The sequence below is a fragment of the Uranotaenia lowii genome, chromosome 3 (assembly GCF_029784155.1).
Source record: "Uranotaenia lowii strain MFRU-FL chromosome 3, ASM2978415v1, whole genome shotgun sequence".
Taxonomy (NCBI): Eukaryota; Metazoa; Arthropoda; class Insecta; order Diptera; family Culicidae; genus Uranotaenia; species Uranotaenia lowii.
This window is the reverse complement of record NC_073693.1, coordinates 72,537,200-72,551,238: the sequence shown is the minus strand read 5'-3', so window position 1 is coordinate 72,551,238 and position 14,039 is coordinate 72,537,200. Positions and strand designations below refer to the sequence as shown.

Below are 14,039 nucleotides of genomic sequence, written 5' to 3'. Positions count from 1 at the left end.
TGATTGCAACAAACGTGTTGGCATACTACAATAAGTGCTTGCCGCTAGGTGTCGCATATCATTAAATTTGAATTGGCAGTTTAAAGGTGTTTTGAATATTTTGCATTAGAGCGGTCCTATTCTATTGTCCGACACTGTAAGTGTGGCTCAGTAGAACGAATTCCATATCGCAAATTGGTTGCTACTCCGTGATTGACCGAGGCCATCAATTTTGAAAAATTTTAAACAATGATACTTGGGATCAGTAGTTCATTCTCAATGAACGAAAAAGATTCTGTAAATAATTATGACGCCTAATTACTACGTTTTTAATTAATAGAAAAAGAAAGGGATGAAAAAAAAAAAGATTTGTGCTTCAAGGCCAAGGTCATTTCTGCACCTTCGCTTACTAACTCTTACTAACACAATTTAATGGTGGCTCCAGAGACTCTTAAAGCCCAAATAGGTTCGTTGAAGAACTAGAGTCATTGATGTTGTGACAGGAAGTAAAACATCTTCCAAATCGTTTTGCTGATAGAAAGAACCCTTAATCGGAAGAAAACAAAATGCCATTACGTAAAACATTGCAAATTATAATAAGGTTTGCCCACCAGCTTGGAGATGGGTATTTGCGAGCACCATGGTTCGCGATAAGTTGTACATCCCGATTCCGAATAAAAAATAAAAATAACCACCGAGACCGGCAGCAGTAGATTTCTACCTGTGAAATGTGAAATCATGCACTACAGATCGGGCGCGGATTTAAAGAAAGCAGTTTTTGATGGGCAAGTATTATGACGCACAATTGCCACAGCAAATTTCATAACATTAATCTGGCAAGTAAAAGACTAGGCTTGTGTAATATTTTAATTAGAAAGCATTTTAAATTTATCAAATAATTCAAGTAAATATGTATATACCTAATAGTTTTACAAATCAATTGTTATTTTCATTTCTCAGATAATTCGTCAGAACCAAAAAACTGGTATTTAAAGGTAATTTTCGTAATAATAGTTTAAGTAGCAAAAACAGTTTTCGTGAGAGATAATTTATTTTTAAAATTAAAATAAATTTAAATAGTAGAAATAAATTCGTTAAGCTTCTGATAGAATAATATTCGAATTAAAGTTCAGTACGTCACATCAAGAGAACGACACATTCGATTGCACGTGGAGGTTAAAAACCAGTTAGACATTACAGATTCAGACAAAAATTCACTACCCTTCTCTTATACGACCTTACATTATTCAACGATAGCTGTGTGTGTACGCAACATTTTCCAACTAACTCAATAACCACCATCAGAGGGCGATCATATTGGCGGCAGATGCGGATGTGATAACAGTCCCTCCCGGCGGCCCCCCATCTCCGGAAGTGGGATCATCCTCTCGGCAGGCTTCCAGCACCATCCGCCACACGGATTCGTCCACGTAGCGATAGTGTTTCATACCCCGCAGCATGACATCGGCCATCTTACCGAGCAGTCGCTCGAAACAGCCCGTTTCGAGGACTGGTTGATTTTTTTTCAATATTTTTATTTTTAGTACATTCAAAACACAAAATTAGAACAGAAGATAGAGTATACAAACCGTTTCATGAGAGGTTGTTGTTGTTGTTGATGTTTGAGGTTAGCATGGGTTAGCAGGTAGTATATTTGAGGTTAAGTTGAATGAACAGAAGTGCATGCAAGTGAGTAACGTAAAAAGAGTAGGAAATCAAGAAAGAAAATTAAAAAACGGAAATAGATTAGAACATTATAGAACAGAGTCGGTCCATAGATAGGAAATCAAGCGCCACAGGTTCAATAGGGGTTGTTTTGATCAGCTACACTAGACAAACTAGGGTTAGTTTTTCTTCGTAAAAATCTAACCTAATGTACTAAAGAGATTTTAAAACAACACAAACACAACTCTAGTACAACTAGAAGCAATTGCCGATTGGTGAGAGCTAAGGATGCGTGTCTGGTGTTTTTGGCAGCAGATACACTGAACTTTTAGGTTTCCCAACGAAAAAAAAAAATACTCACATGCAACCTTGACGTTGTCTACGGCGTAAGCGGAAGCGGCACGGGGACGGTGGGTGACCAGGGCCAGCTCGCCAAAGTAACCGCCCTTCTCGAGGTTCGAGATCTCGACCTCACCAGCGTCCTGCTGGATGCGGATCGACACCTTGCCGTCCTCGATGAAGTACATACCGTCGGCGGCGTCACCTGTGAAGAAAGAGCATATTTTTATTGGAATTTTCTATTAAGACCTTTGAATATTCTGGATTACAACAATCAAGTTTCTGGCAGTTTTGTGCTTTATTTTTGTTAAAATACGCCGTTGATCTTAAAAGATGTCGAAGTGTGTGCCTTGAAAATAGATTTAGTAGGAAATGGAAAGAAAAACAAAGAATCTCAGTTTGAAGTAGCCCAATAGGTAAATACAATCTTGATATTGGTACTCATAGTCAAAAGTATAGAAAGTTCTTCAACCAACTTTTCCCGATAATGTACCGAGGCAGTTGCAGTTGCGCTGTCCCTTTTCTTCCAACTTGCTGACAGCTCTTGCAGAAAGTTCTCGTCCGGGTGTTCTGTATGTATCTCTAGAGCCTTCACAAATTTGTAAGACCCGCTACTTATTCTCGGGTTCTGTTTATTCATTCTAATTCAGCCAACTTTTATTATCATTGGAGAGTGGGAATCATAGTCCACTTTTTTTTATGTTCCATAACATCTTTACTATAAAAGATAAAATGAAAAAAAAAAAATGGTATGGTTTTCAACATTTCCAACGTATCACTGGGTTATTTTTTCAAATTTATAATAAGTTATTTTCCTTAAATGCTGACTGTTTAGAAAAAAGAAATATTTTTTTGGATTTTGGAAAATGGTGGGGAATCGTGGGCCACCTATCTAAATTGACCAAATAATATACAAAGCTTATGAGTTGACCCAACAGTGTTGGGCCAAAACTATAATTTCTTAATTCATTTCGTTATTCTAAAAAAAAATTCTACTCCGGACGGGCAGTATACGTGTTCACCACATGTAGGCTTCGGACCAACCAGATTTCATTGTATAGGTTAAGGTAGTGCCACCTCTATCCCGGTACTACTTCTCCTAAATAATGAAATGTTGCAGGGTAAAGTATGGTGTACGTTAAAAAGTTTCCTCGCAAAAATGCTCTTTCGCTCTTTTCAACATCTGTAAATTTTCTTCTCACTTCTCTATCCATCTTTATCAATTTCATAACTACTTTTCACCGATATGCCGAAAAATAAATTTACAAAAATATTTTTTTTAAATTTTAGCGTTTTTGACTGCTTATGTGAAAGCTGTGTAACCGTAGGATGAGGTAAAGAAGATTTATATAACTTTTACAACAATATTTCATGAAATTTTAAAAGCTGTAGCAAGCAAAGTCTGCCGTTTTTAAATACTTCTAAATGGATCCAGATTTTTTTTATTTTGAAATGGTTATAATTTTTTTCATGAAATGTTTAGCTGTGGTCGTGTTAGCAGAAAGAATAGTCAAAACAAAAAATTAAAGACCAACTTCTTTTTAAGATTATTTAAATTTTCTGGATGATTTAATGAGCAAAAATGTCTTCTTCCATACAAATTTCCATACAAAATTGAAACGCGTTGCGCTAACTCAGGAACCATCCAAATCATCTCAAATTTTACACTGATGCTTGGTGGTCAAAAAGGCATCGGAAAAACATATGGGAGCAAAAAGTCATTTTTTTGCAGCGGTCTAACGTTGTTACAGTAAATATACTACCAAAATGAACAAGTTAACCAAAAATTCAAATAAAAAGTGGTTTATTGTGCAATAACTAAACTACGGTTGATATTTATGTGGTGTTGTTTATATGTCAATTCTATACAAAACTTTCGATAATTTTTGAATTAAAACTACATATTTCTGAAGTTTAACCTATAAAGTACAAGATATAAAAAATCTTCAATATTAAGGGATATATATTGAAAGCAATATTTTTCATTTCAACCCACGATGGTATAAATTATTTTCAATTCAGTATGGACTAGTATTTTTAAGATAATTACAATCTAAAAGTGGAGAAACAAATTCAATTTGAGAAAAGCTTCGCGGGTCGCACAAAAATGTCTCGAGAGCCGCGGGTTGCTCTTCCCTGCTTTAGAGCCGCCACAACTTTGGAAGACCCTCTTCTTATTCTAAGTTATTATCATTAAGTTATTACCTTTTAATTCTGCCAACTTTTTAGAACTATTTGAACTGACAATACCAGCATCCTTGAATAAACATTAAAAAACGATCACACATATACAGGATCTCAGTGAAACTTCATGTTTCTTTGAAGAGATATTCTTTCCTTAACTTTAAGCGTACACTTTTCGAAGTTATGTTGGCTAGTATCTTAAAAATGCTAAAAACACCAGACCACAGAAAGTGTACTATGTACGCCATGAACGGGATTTGATCTCTTGAACTTTAGCGTAGATGACTTGAACTCTAACCACTAGCCAGCGGCTTTGGTGCATTCGTATCAACACAACGTATTCGTTGATTCAACATACCGTAAAACGGGGTAAGATTGATCACTTTTTTTTTTCAATATTTCTCGATTATTTTGTCTGTTAAGAGGAATGTGGCATGTTTCATATTTTTAAAACCAGTATTAGACTTCTATGAACGTAAAACAAAGATACAAAAATTTAATAGAACCTTAGTGTACGAAGGTATAACAGAACAAAGCTCAGAAATATGACTCAAATTAGCTGGTAGCATATTCCACAAAAAAAAGCAAAAATCGCGGATGCTATGCATCATTATAAATGCATCGATTGGTAGGCGTGAGTATCTTTCGGATTCATCAATTTTCCAATTAAATTTATTGTAGGACTGATTGAATGCATTCGTTACAAAACTATGCAGCGCTGTTTGCCATTCGTCGGGAGAATTGAAAGCACCATAATTTGATTTGCGTGGGCTCGCGAACTACACAATACTTTTCTGAGGATCTGGGTTTTCTTTTTTATCGTTAGTTTGTATGATAAAAATAAAATACAAAAGCGATCCTCAGAAAAGAAATGCTATTTCCATCGACAGAAGATGGATGCTTTTAATGTTAATCATATGTAGGTAGTATGGCGTAGTAATTTAATTAGAGATTTTTGAGCTTATTTGAATCCGCTTTTAGAAAGCAGAATTAAAACTCTTTTCCCTTTATAAATAAAACTTACCTTGTCTGATGATCCTCTCGCCCTTTGAGTATGTTTGAGGTATAAGAGCATCAGCCAGGTTCATACGCTCGTAGTTCTAGAATTGAAATAGTATTGAAAAAAAAAAATTAATTTGTTGCACATCGACCGGTTTTGATTGCATAAATTTAGGCGATATCAGTAAATCGCAATCTGTACGATCAATTTACGAACAGAAAACTAGCTTTGATGTTGTTGAAACTAGGGTGATTTGCCAATCGTTGCACAGCTAAGCACATGATTTTGGTGTTTATGCTGTATTTTAGTCATTTCAACCAAATTCACTCGATTTTTTTTGTGGATGCACTCATACAGGATTGATCAACAAGATCCAAAAGTTCAAGTGTTTGAAAAAAGTGACATAAAAATTAAAAAAAATCATTTAAAACAGCTTATCTGTGCCCAATAGTTGCACAGGCAAATTTTGTGTCGGGCATAATGTTGTCCGATTTTTTCCAATGGTTGCACATTTTAAAAATCAGTCACCATGAGGTCGAATAGGCTGATATTTGTTACGGAAGCTTATTATGAGAACTTCTAGTTCAAATACAATCTAATTTTTAGACGTCCCCTTATGAGAGAGGGGGGGGGGGGGGTCTTCCATATAAGCCGTCCAATACACTTTCTAATTTCAATTGGGCCTCAAAAAAACACAAAGTCGCCGGTTTGAGTTTCTGGAATAGCATTTATCACACGTGAAGTTTTCTCAGAAACTCAAACCCTCAAACCTCTTAATTTACCCGAAGCCATTTGAGTGGAGTGTTATTTAACCTAATTTGCCCAGTGTTGAGCCTATTTTTTATATCTCCTACCAACATAAAATTTTATGTCTTTCAAATCCCATAGAATGAACGGAAAGGTATTTAATGCTTAATTTTTAAGTGGCTTTAAACAGATGAAAACATTAGAGAACGTGATCTGTTTTGCCCTCTTTACCCCTATCAAGAAGATGCGATTTTATAAAACAATTGTTTAGGACTCACTGGGAAGTCGATCGATTTTTACATAATGAATCTCAATTTAAAACTTGAAAATGGACACAACCACGCCTAAAGTTTCAGATCATTTGGCTAGTTTATGCTCATGATATACAATTTTGTATAAGAATTTTTTTTCGAAAAGTTAACTGATTTAAATATCTTTTTTATATAAGTGGGTTTATTTGTAATTAATGTAACCTCTGTAGCATTTCATTAATCTTCAGGAAACAATCACATCACATAGAAATGCTTTCCAAGAGTTTTCCGGCTGAAAAACTGTTTTGGATCAAATTAAGTTTCACAAAGCTATGACTGTTTATTTTTTTTGGATGATAAGGGCCAAATAAAGCTTACATAGATATCTCCAGTGACGGCAACTCGACGGCAGATTCGAATTCCTGAGAAAATTGCACGTCAGATAAGTAATATTTCAGGTCTTCCAACCTTCGACTACTAGTTTTTGGGATTAGGGGTCGTAGTTTTCCTTCTGTACAATATTCTGACAACATTAATAACAATATCAAGGGGATCGCTGTTGACATGGAATGAAATTCTTTTAGATTTTTTGTCACGAAATTAGAGAAACAGGTTTTTTCAGAACAGCTTTTAGATACTTTGCATAAAATGTTGAGTAAATGGTCGGGATAAAGAATTTCAAAATAAATCTGATAAAAAAGTAGTCTCTCAAAGCCAATGCAGTTGTGTTGACTTTGACACTTTTCAGACAATGCAAATTGCCCGACTTTCATACATACATAAGTTCTTTTAACGAGTTTAAAAATTTCAAAACTTCATTTTGAAGATTTTACGGTAGAAAAAATAAACTTATGGATATATAAAGTCTCTTTGAATTACTGAATTATTGAATTAATTATTAAAAATCAACATTGAGTGCAAAAGATGTGAAAATTCTGAGTGGAAAATAATTGATTAAAGCACAGAATTTACTAAAATTACTAGTTAAACATAAATATCCACTTATTCATAAAAAAACATGTCCTATCAATAGAAAATTCGAGAACACGTTGTTATAATTCAGGACTTAATCAATCACTTCCAAAATTTTTATTGCTATTTTTAGCTGTAAAAACAACCAAACAAAGTTATTGGAGGTATATGAATTTATAAATTTGAAATTTCCAAACAAATTTTGCAGCGGAATTATGTACAACAATGGGGCAGGAGGAGATTGAGCGGACTAATTGTTGCACGATCCAAAATATTTTCTGGTTAAGTATGGATTATAATTTTTTTTCAAAATCATGGTGTTGAAATTGTCCAACAAACGTTTCGTATAGAAAACTGATACGAAAAATGTTTTGTTCTGACGTAAAACCTTATTCGCCGTAGAAGGAATGTTAAGGTTTTTGTTAACAATAAGCACATAAACCGCGCGAAAAAAACAAGAAAAATTAAAACTGTCGTAAGATTCACACTTACCAGCAGAAAATATCACAAAAGCCTCATTTCATCAGAAAACATTCCGAATCACATGATTCAGTATTATTTTTGAGGAAAAGTTGAAAAACAGCTGAAATATTGACAATTTAAGTCATGCTGTGCAACAATGGGTTAGGGGTCAACGATTGGCAAATCACCCTATTAATAAATCCCTCGCTTAATTGGGCCGTATTACTCACCTGCAGGGTCTTCAACATTGGAACCGCATCAAGGAGTGCCTCGTACATTTTCCGTTTCCTGAATGCGGACTTAAGCAAGATTCTCCGGAACGTTTGACGGTCCATCGCCCACAGTTGACCGTCGGTTTCCGCCTGGATGGTGGCAGCTCTGCGGAAGACACAAACAAACACCAAACGGTTTGGTAAGAAATTCTCCTTCTCCTCCTTTCGGGTTCAATTATTATTTACGTTCGACTTGAAACGTCGCCCACCAAATACTCGACCCACAAAATCTTGCCAGGAACCCTTACCTTGGCATGTTGTAGAGCAGGGCCAGCTCGCCGAAACTTCCCCTGCCCTCGTACGTGTGGATGTGCTTCTGGTCATCCCCGACGTAAGCTTTGTAGATTCCACTGTCGTCGATTCACAGTCGTCGGAGGAGAAAATGAAAACGGGACCGCAAAAACCGAGAAAGATAAATTAGATTCCGTACTGAGGTGTAGGTGTATAGAAAGTTAGTTAGTATTCAAAAGCAACCGGCCATATAGGCCAGTGGATTTCCTAGGTCCCTTGGGCTACCAATTTGATAGAACTTACGATTCGATGACGTAGAAGTTATCCCCGTCATCTCCCTGTTTGATGATGTAATCTTTCGATTTCACTTTTTTCTCGAACATTGCATCCAGCACTTCGTTCATCTGTGAATGGATAGGAAGCAGAAAGAGAACGAGGAATTATTAGTCGCAGCTTAGGTTGAAATCTAGGCCATCGATTGCTTTTTTTATGCTTACTTTGAAAAAAATTTATTCAACAAGTTTGAAGATGGAAAATACACAGAAAATTAAAATAAACATTTTGAGTTCATATAGTTCAGGAACCAGGATTGTCGTCGTCGAAGTTTTTATCAGAACCTCAACACACAAATAACGTCTGTTTAGCGATATAATTTCAGAACGATCATCATCTTAAGGACACTTGATCTCTGGGGTGATAGGATTCCGTAACCGGAATGTTTCACAAAGATCAAAAATTGTAAAAAAAATTGTGCTAAACGCAGCAAAAAAAAGATTTTTATATAAATATTTATTCAAATATTACAATTGAAAAATAGTAGCATCTTATCAACCGATTTTTTTTTTACTTTTGGCAAAGGTTCAGATCTCCTGAAAAAGGGATCGAGTCTCTTTAACTTTTAAAAATCAACTTTTTTTTACGTTACACGGAAAGGTTTCTAATTCATCTACGTAGAATCTACGGGAAGACGTATTGGCATAATGTTCTGAGCGTAGAAGCTTTGAATTACATGCTATCAGAAACTGTAAAAACAGTGAATTGTTAAATTTTTCCAAAAAGATATTGTGAAAATAAGAAAAATGGGATCAAGTCTCCATTATCCCTTATTTTTGGCCTCTGAAATATACGAGTTCAACTCGAAACATCAAATTCACGTTAAGTCATTCATTATTCAGATGCCTTGAATAAAAAATGTACATTAGGGTATCAAAATTTAAATTCTAAGCCCGAGTAGAACTTCATTTAAAAAACATGTTAATTTTTTTCTAATAATGATTTTTTCTTCGGGTGTTTGGAAACTTCACGTATTTAAAAAAGCCCGTTGAATAATAGGTATGAGCTGCGATCAAAAAAGTTGTTAAGGAAGGAAAGAGGTATGTCTATGTTAAAGGTTTGCAACATCAAATTAGGTCTTAAGGGCCAAATAAGTAAAAGTGCACTTAAGAGAAAATACGTTTGGAAGTTTTTGTGTTGAGGGATTTTCCATATAGGGTAACGGACCTATTTTGGACCACTTTGGGAAGTGGCTATGCTGTTTTCTGAAATAAAAAAGCATATGTTACAATTTTCGACTGCTTTATCCGTTCATTACGAAGATCAAGGCTTTTTCTATTGAAAAATATCGTTTGTTGCAATATATCGTCGTTTGTTGCAAGATTTAAGCCTAAAAACACGTTTCTTCAATCATTACTCTGGACAGTATTTTGGACCACCAGGTTTCTATTTTGGACCTCTCTTAAACTAAATTTGTTTTTTTTTTCTAAATTGTGCTATATTTCGACAGCTATTGATGCGCAATTTTCCGAATTATTCAGATAATTTTGTATTTTCTTATTGTTATAGACTTGTCAAATTTTGTTTGTTCGATAAGAATAGAATAAAAACAGTAAAATTCCTGTTAGAAATATATTGTGTTTCAAATGTTATGAAAATTCGGACAGCATACTGAAATCTCGACGAAATTTGTTCTGCAGTGTTAAATAGTGGTCAGTTGGCTTATCTTTAGGCTCAATTTTCAGAACGCAAATCTCCTTCAGGCGACCCAATGATAAGTTGAGAAAGTCTGACATCATGAACATCACTTTTCGACATCAATTGATGCATTTTGACTTCCAAAATCGTAGTGTATTTGGTTTGGTTTCAGTTCTGTAGATAGTTACAAAAAAATAAAAATGTTCGAGATTTATGCTATCCTTTTAGCAATCTAAAAAACCGAATTTTTTTTCACAAAAATTCAGTTTTAAGTTTGATACTAACTTTGTTCTAGGATAAAATTTATCGTTGGAGTTAATTTCCAATTTTTTTTTTAATTGCATAACCACAGGGGCTGAAAAACTAGATTTTTAATATTTTATCGCGTGTAAAATTTAAACATTTTAACCACCTTTTCCCAAGTTTTGAAACATACACTGCCGGCCAAAAGTTTGGGATCACCCGCCTAAAAACATGCAAATTTTGATCGTTCATATCTCAGCCGTCTTAGGACATATTGCAAATCTTCTGATCTCATTTGAAAGATAATGAGCAATAGCTATTTCGGAGTTATTTTGCCCAGAAATAATGTTTTAGTTTTGCACCTAAAACTTAACCTAAAGTTAGAGCATTTTCAAAAAAACGCACTCAATATTCAAAGCCGATCATCTCGCGATAGGGTGGACCAAATTTCAAAATTTGAGTTGCATTAGAATCCTTATTCTATACCTCTCAAAATACAATCAAAAAATTTTGTGCAAAAATTTAAGAATGTACTTTTAATTAATAAAATAGACACTTAAGTTATCGTCCAAAAGTTTGGGATCACCCCTCAGTATGGTGTATTGGCCTAAATTGTTCTAATATTAACTGAGATATTTCAACTGTTACAAAAATTAAACTCGTCGCATATTTGCCGATTTTTTGTCGTTTTTTTCCAAACCCCTCCTTTAGACCGGTTTTACATTTCGTTTCTTCTACCTACCCAAGTTTTTTTTCCTCGAGAATCATTCCTGAATGTACTCACTTTATTGGCAATCCTAAATGGTTGAACCTTTTAGACCAAACTTTCAATAATTTTTCATGAAGCATAAAAACAATGACTTAATAAAAAATTGGTGCAAGTCCAAGTTTTCATGTTTTGAGGCTTCTTTAAGCTATAGCTTTTAACAATTGCTTATCAAACAGTTGCCATTGATGTAGATTGTTAGATTAATGTGATTCAAAGCATAGTTCACAAAAAGTAAGTTAAAACTATGATTGGCTTGGTTTTATGCCGATCAAAGTGAACCTCGTCGAATGGCGAGTTTGGGCTTTGGCGAGTTGATGAAATAAAATCATGCTTAAATTCCAAATTTTATTCATAATGAGTGATTGAAATAGTGTCAACTTCTTATTACGTTCATGAACATTTAACAGCAAGTTAAATCCCCGGGTTATGTTGAGTGGTCCAAAATAAGTCCCTAAGGAATAAAGTAGGACCTATTTTCGACATGGGTCAAATTGCTATTAAAACCAGTTATTTTGCTTTTTCGAGCTTGCAAAATAGTTTTCACGTGTTTTATCATAGCTGTGAACATGTTTGTATTTGTAAAATTCCTCACAGCTATGCAGCAAACCTCTTGAAAGTTGACTCCAATAATGGCACGTTCTCCTGAAATGGCCCTGATTCGGTCAAACTGTGAAAAATCAAAACTTTATTTTCAATTTTCTCTCCGTTAACAGCTTACTTAAATAAAATTTTAGAAGTGTGTTGAAAATAAGTCCGTTACCCTACTTTTCAAAAAGTTGTAAATTTTGATCACAAATAGAAGTATAAAAAATCTAAAAATCTGAAAAATTAAAACTTAAACAACTATTTGGCATTCATTACTTCAAATTTAGTATTTGTGCAGTAGAAAATTAAAAAAAAAATTCTCGAGTAGCCTGTTTTAATGTACAAAGTTCAATTTTGAATGGTGGCTCCAGAGAGTCATCGACCCTACTCATACGAATGATGACAAAGGAGTCAAATTTGGAAGGCGGCGAAACTTGTCTTTCAAGCCAAAATTTCCAAAAATAAGTTTTCTTTTTGTGAGATTATCAATTGAAAATAAACATTTACGTTTCGTTAATTTAGAAATAGAGCACTTTATTTTCGTGATAGCTTAGAACGTGCACAGTTTGCAGCATTGCCTGTTATAAGTACTATAAGACCTTTTTTTAATTTAAAACTAACACATTACTGAGAAGCAAGACAAGAAGCAAAAGTAATTGTGCACAGTTGCCTCCAAAATCCATCATTGTCAGATCAAGAGCTGACAACTCCGTTGTTTATACCGAAAATTACCATGCATAAGTGGTCAGTTCCGTACGAAGGACCCGTCCATGGGGGCGATTTTCAAAATTCAAATTCAGCTAGAAATAATAACAATAATAACCAAAAATACACAATAAATAAGGAAATTCATTTCTAAAACCATTGCATTGTCATCACAAAAGCTCGGGTAAACGATAAATTCTACAATTACGATTTAAAATTAATCAGAATTCAACTTTCAATTCAATGCCTTGTCCGGTAAGTTATTAATGATTTTTTCAAAATGATATTCCTTATTTTGAATTAGACAGTTATATAAAAATAAATTTTAAGCGGTGTAGTTCACAATTTTCAAATCAATATTTTTGAAACACCAAAAAGCAAATAGGAATTAAAAACTTTTGAACTTAAGAAAATTTATTCAAAACACGTAGTTTGAGTAAATTAAATTCAATTTGAAATAATAAAAGAAAATATCAAATTTTCTTTCAACGTTACCAGTGATCAAAATCGAAGATAAAACCATGTTCACATTCTTCCAGTTTTCAAATTAGTTCATGTAGAGTTCACAAATATAATTTTATGTATTTATAATACAGCATGTTCAATTCATCATTAAAAACTTAGACTGACATAGTATGGGTTGGGAAATTTAGTTTCTCGAACAATCAATAAGAAACTGATAGAAATAAGAATAAAAAATTTCTAGTTTTGTTGTTAATGTTGAAACCACAAAGCAATATGGGAGAGTGGGGAATCATGGGCCACTTTTTTTCGTTGTTCCATAACTTCTTTATTATAAAAGATAAAATGAAAATAAAAAATGGTATGGTTTTCTACATTTTCAAGGTATCATAAGGTATTTTTTTTATAATTTTTAATAAGTTATTTTCCCCAAATTCTGACTGTTTAAAAAAAGCAATATTTTTTGGATTTTGAAAAATGGTGGAGAATCGTGGGCCACCAAATCTAAATTGACCAAATAACATGCAAAGTTTATGAGTTGATCCAAAACTGTAATTTCCTAATTCATTTCGTTATTTCAAAGCAATTTCAGATTATGAAATAAAAAAAAGAGAGCTGTGTATGATTGCATAGATTCCAAAACCTGGCTCGCGAACGTTTTGGCAAAATTTCTTATATAGGATGGACAAAATATTTTTCAAAACTCTTCATTTGGCATAAGAAAACTTTACAGATAGGAAAACGTATTTTAAGTTCTGAATGTGTATAAAAACATAAAAATATAGGTGGTTTAAGATGTGTGGCCCACGATTCCCCACAAGCTATGATTTGCAAATTGGTTGCGTTTGTGTGACTTATTGATGTTTCATCAAAAATTCCTTTTCCTCGTGAAAGATCATGAAAAAACTAAAAACATAAGCGTATGAGCCTATTTTTGTTATGCACTTTAGGTTCCCCATCGATGAAATTGGTGGGTTTTTTTAAATTATGTAAGTAAATTTTTCTAACTTTTTTTAGCTTGATAAATAAAAGAAGCATATGATGCGTATTCCAGTCAACATCATATAGAAATATATGCTCACGCAAAGCGACAACGATGACAGTTGGTTTGAGATTTTTATCTCAACACACATCTGAGATAATAAAAGTGGCCCACGTTTCCCCATGTCCCACGATACCCCACTCTCCCCTACTAATTTCCT

The 14,039-nt window shown here is 33.9% G+C and overlaps 1 protein-coding gene across 7 annotated transcripts in view; it reads right to left on the bottom strand.

Annotated features, from left to right (window-relative positions):
* The window catches only part of LOC129755424 (cAMP-dependent protein kinase type II regulatory subunit), a 304,331-nt gene that overhangs the window by 9,711 nt on the left and 280,581 nt on the right, over nt 1-14,039 (bottom strand). For 4 of the 7 annotated variants that reach the window (XM_055751913.1, XM_055751914.1, XM_055751916.1 and 1 more), the window contains exons 5-10: nt 8,406-8,506; nt 8,120-8,221; nt 7,830-7,977; nt 5,192-5,267; nt 2,006-2,188; nt 1,148-1,489 (exon numbers count right to left, since the gene is read on the bottom strand). In XM_055751913.1, coding sequence (XP_055607888.1) covers nt 1,281-1,489; nt 2,006-2,188; nt 5,192-5,267; nt 7,830-7,977; nt 8,120-8,221; nt 8,406-8,506 — 819 coding nt within the window. In that variant the 3' untranslated portion in view covers nt 1,148-1,280. Of the gene's footprint in view, nt 1-1,124; nt 1,490-2,005; nt 2,189-5,191; nt 5,268-7,829; nt 7,978-8,119; nt 8,222-8,405; nt 8,507-14,039 lie in introns of those variants that run through there. The other 3 variants (XM_055751920.1, XM_055751919.1, XM_055751917.1) reach the window with 2 other exon arrangements.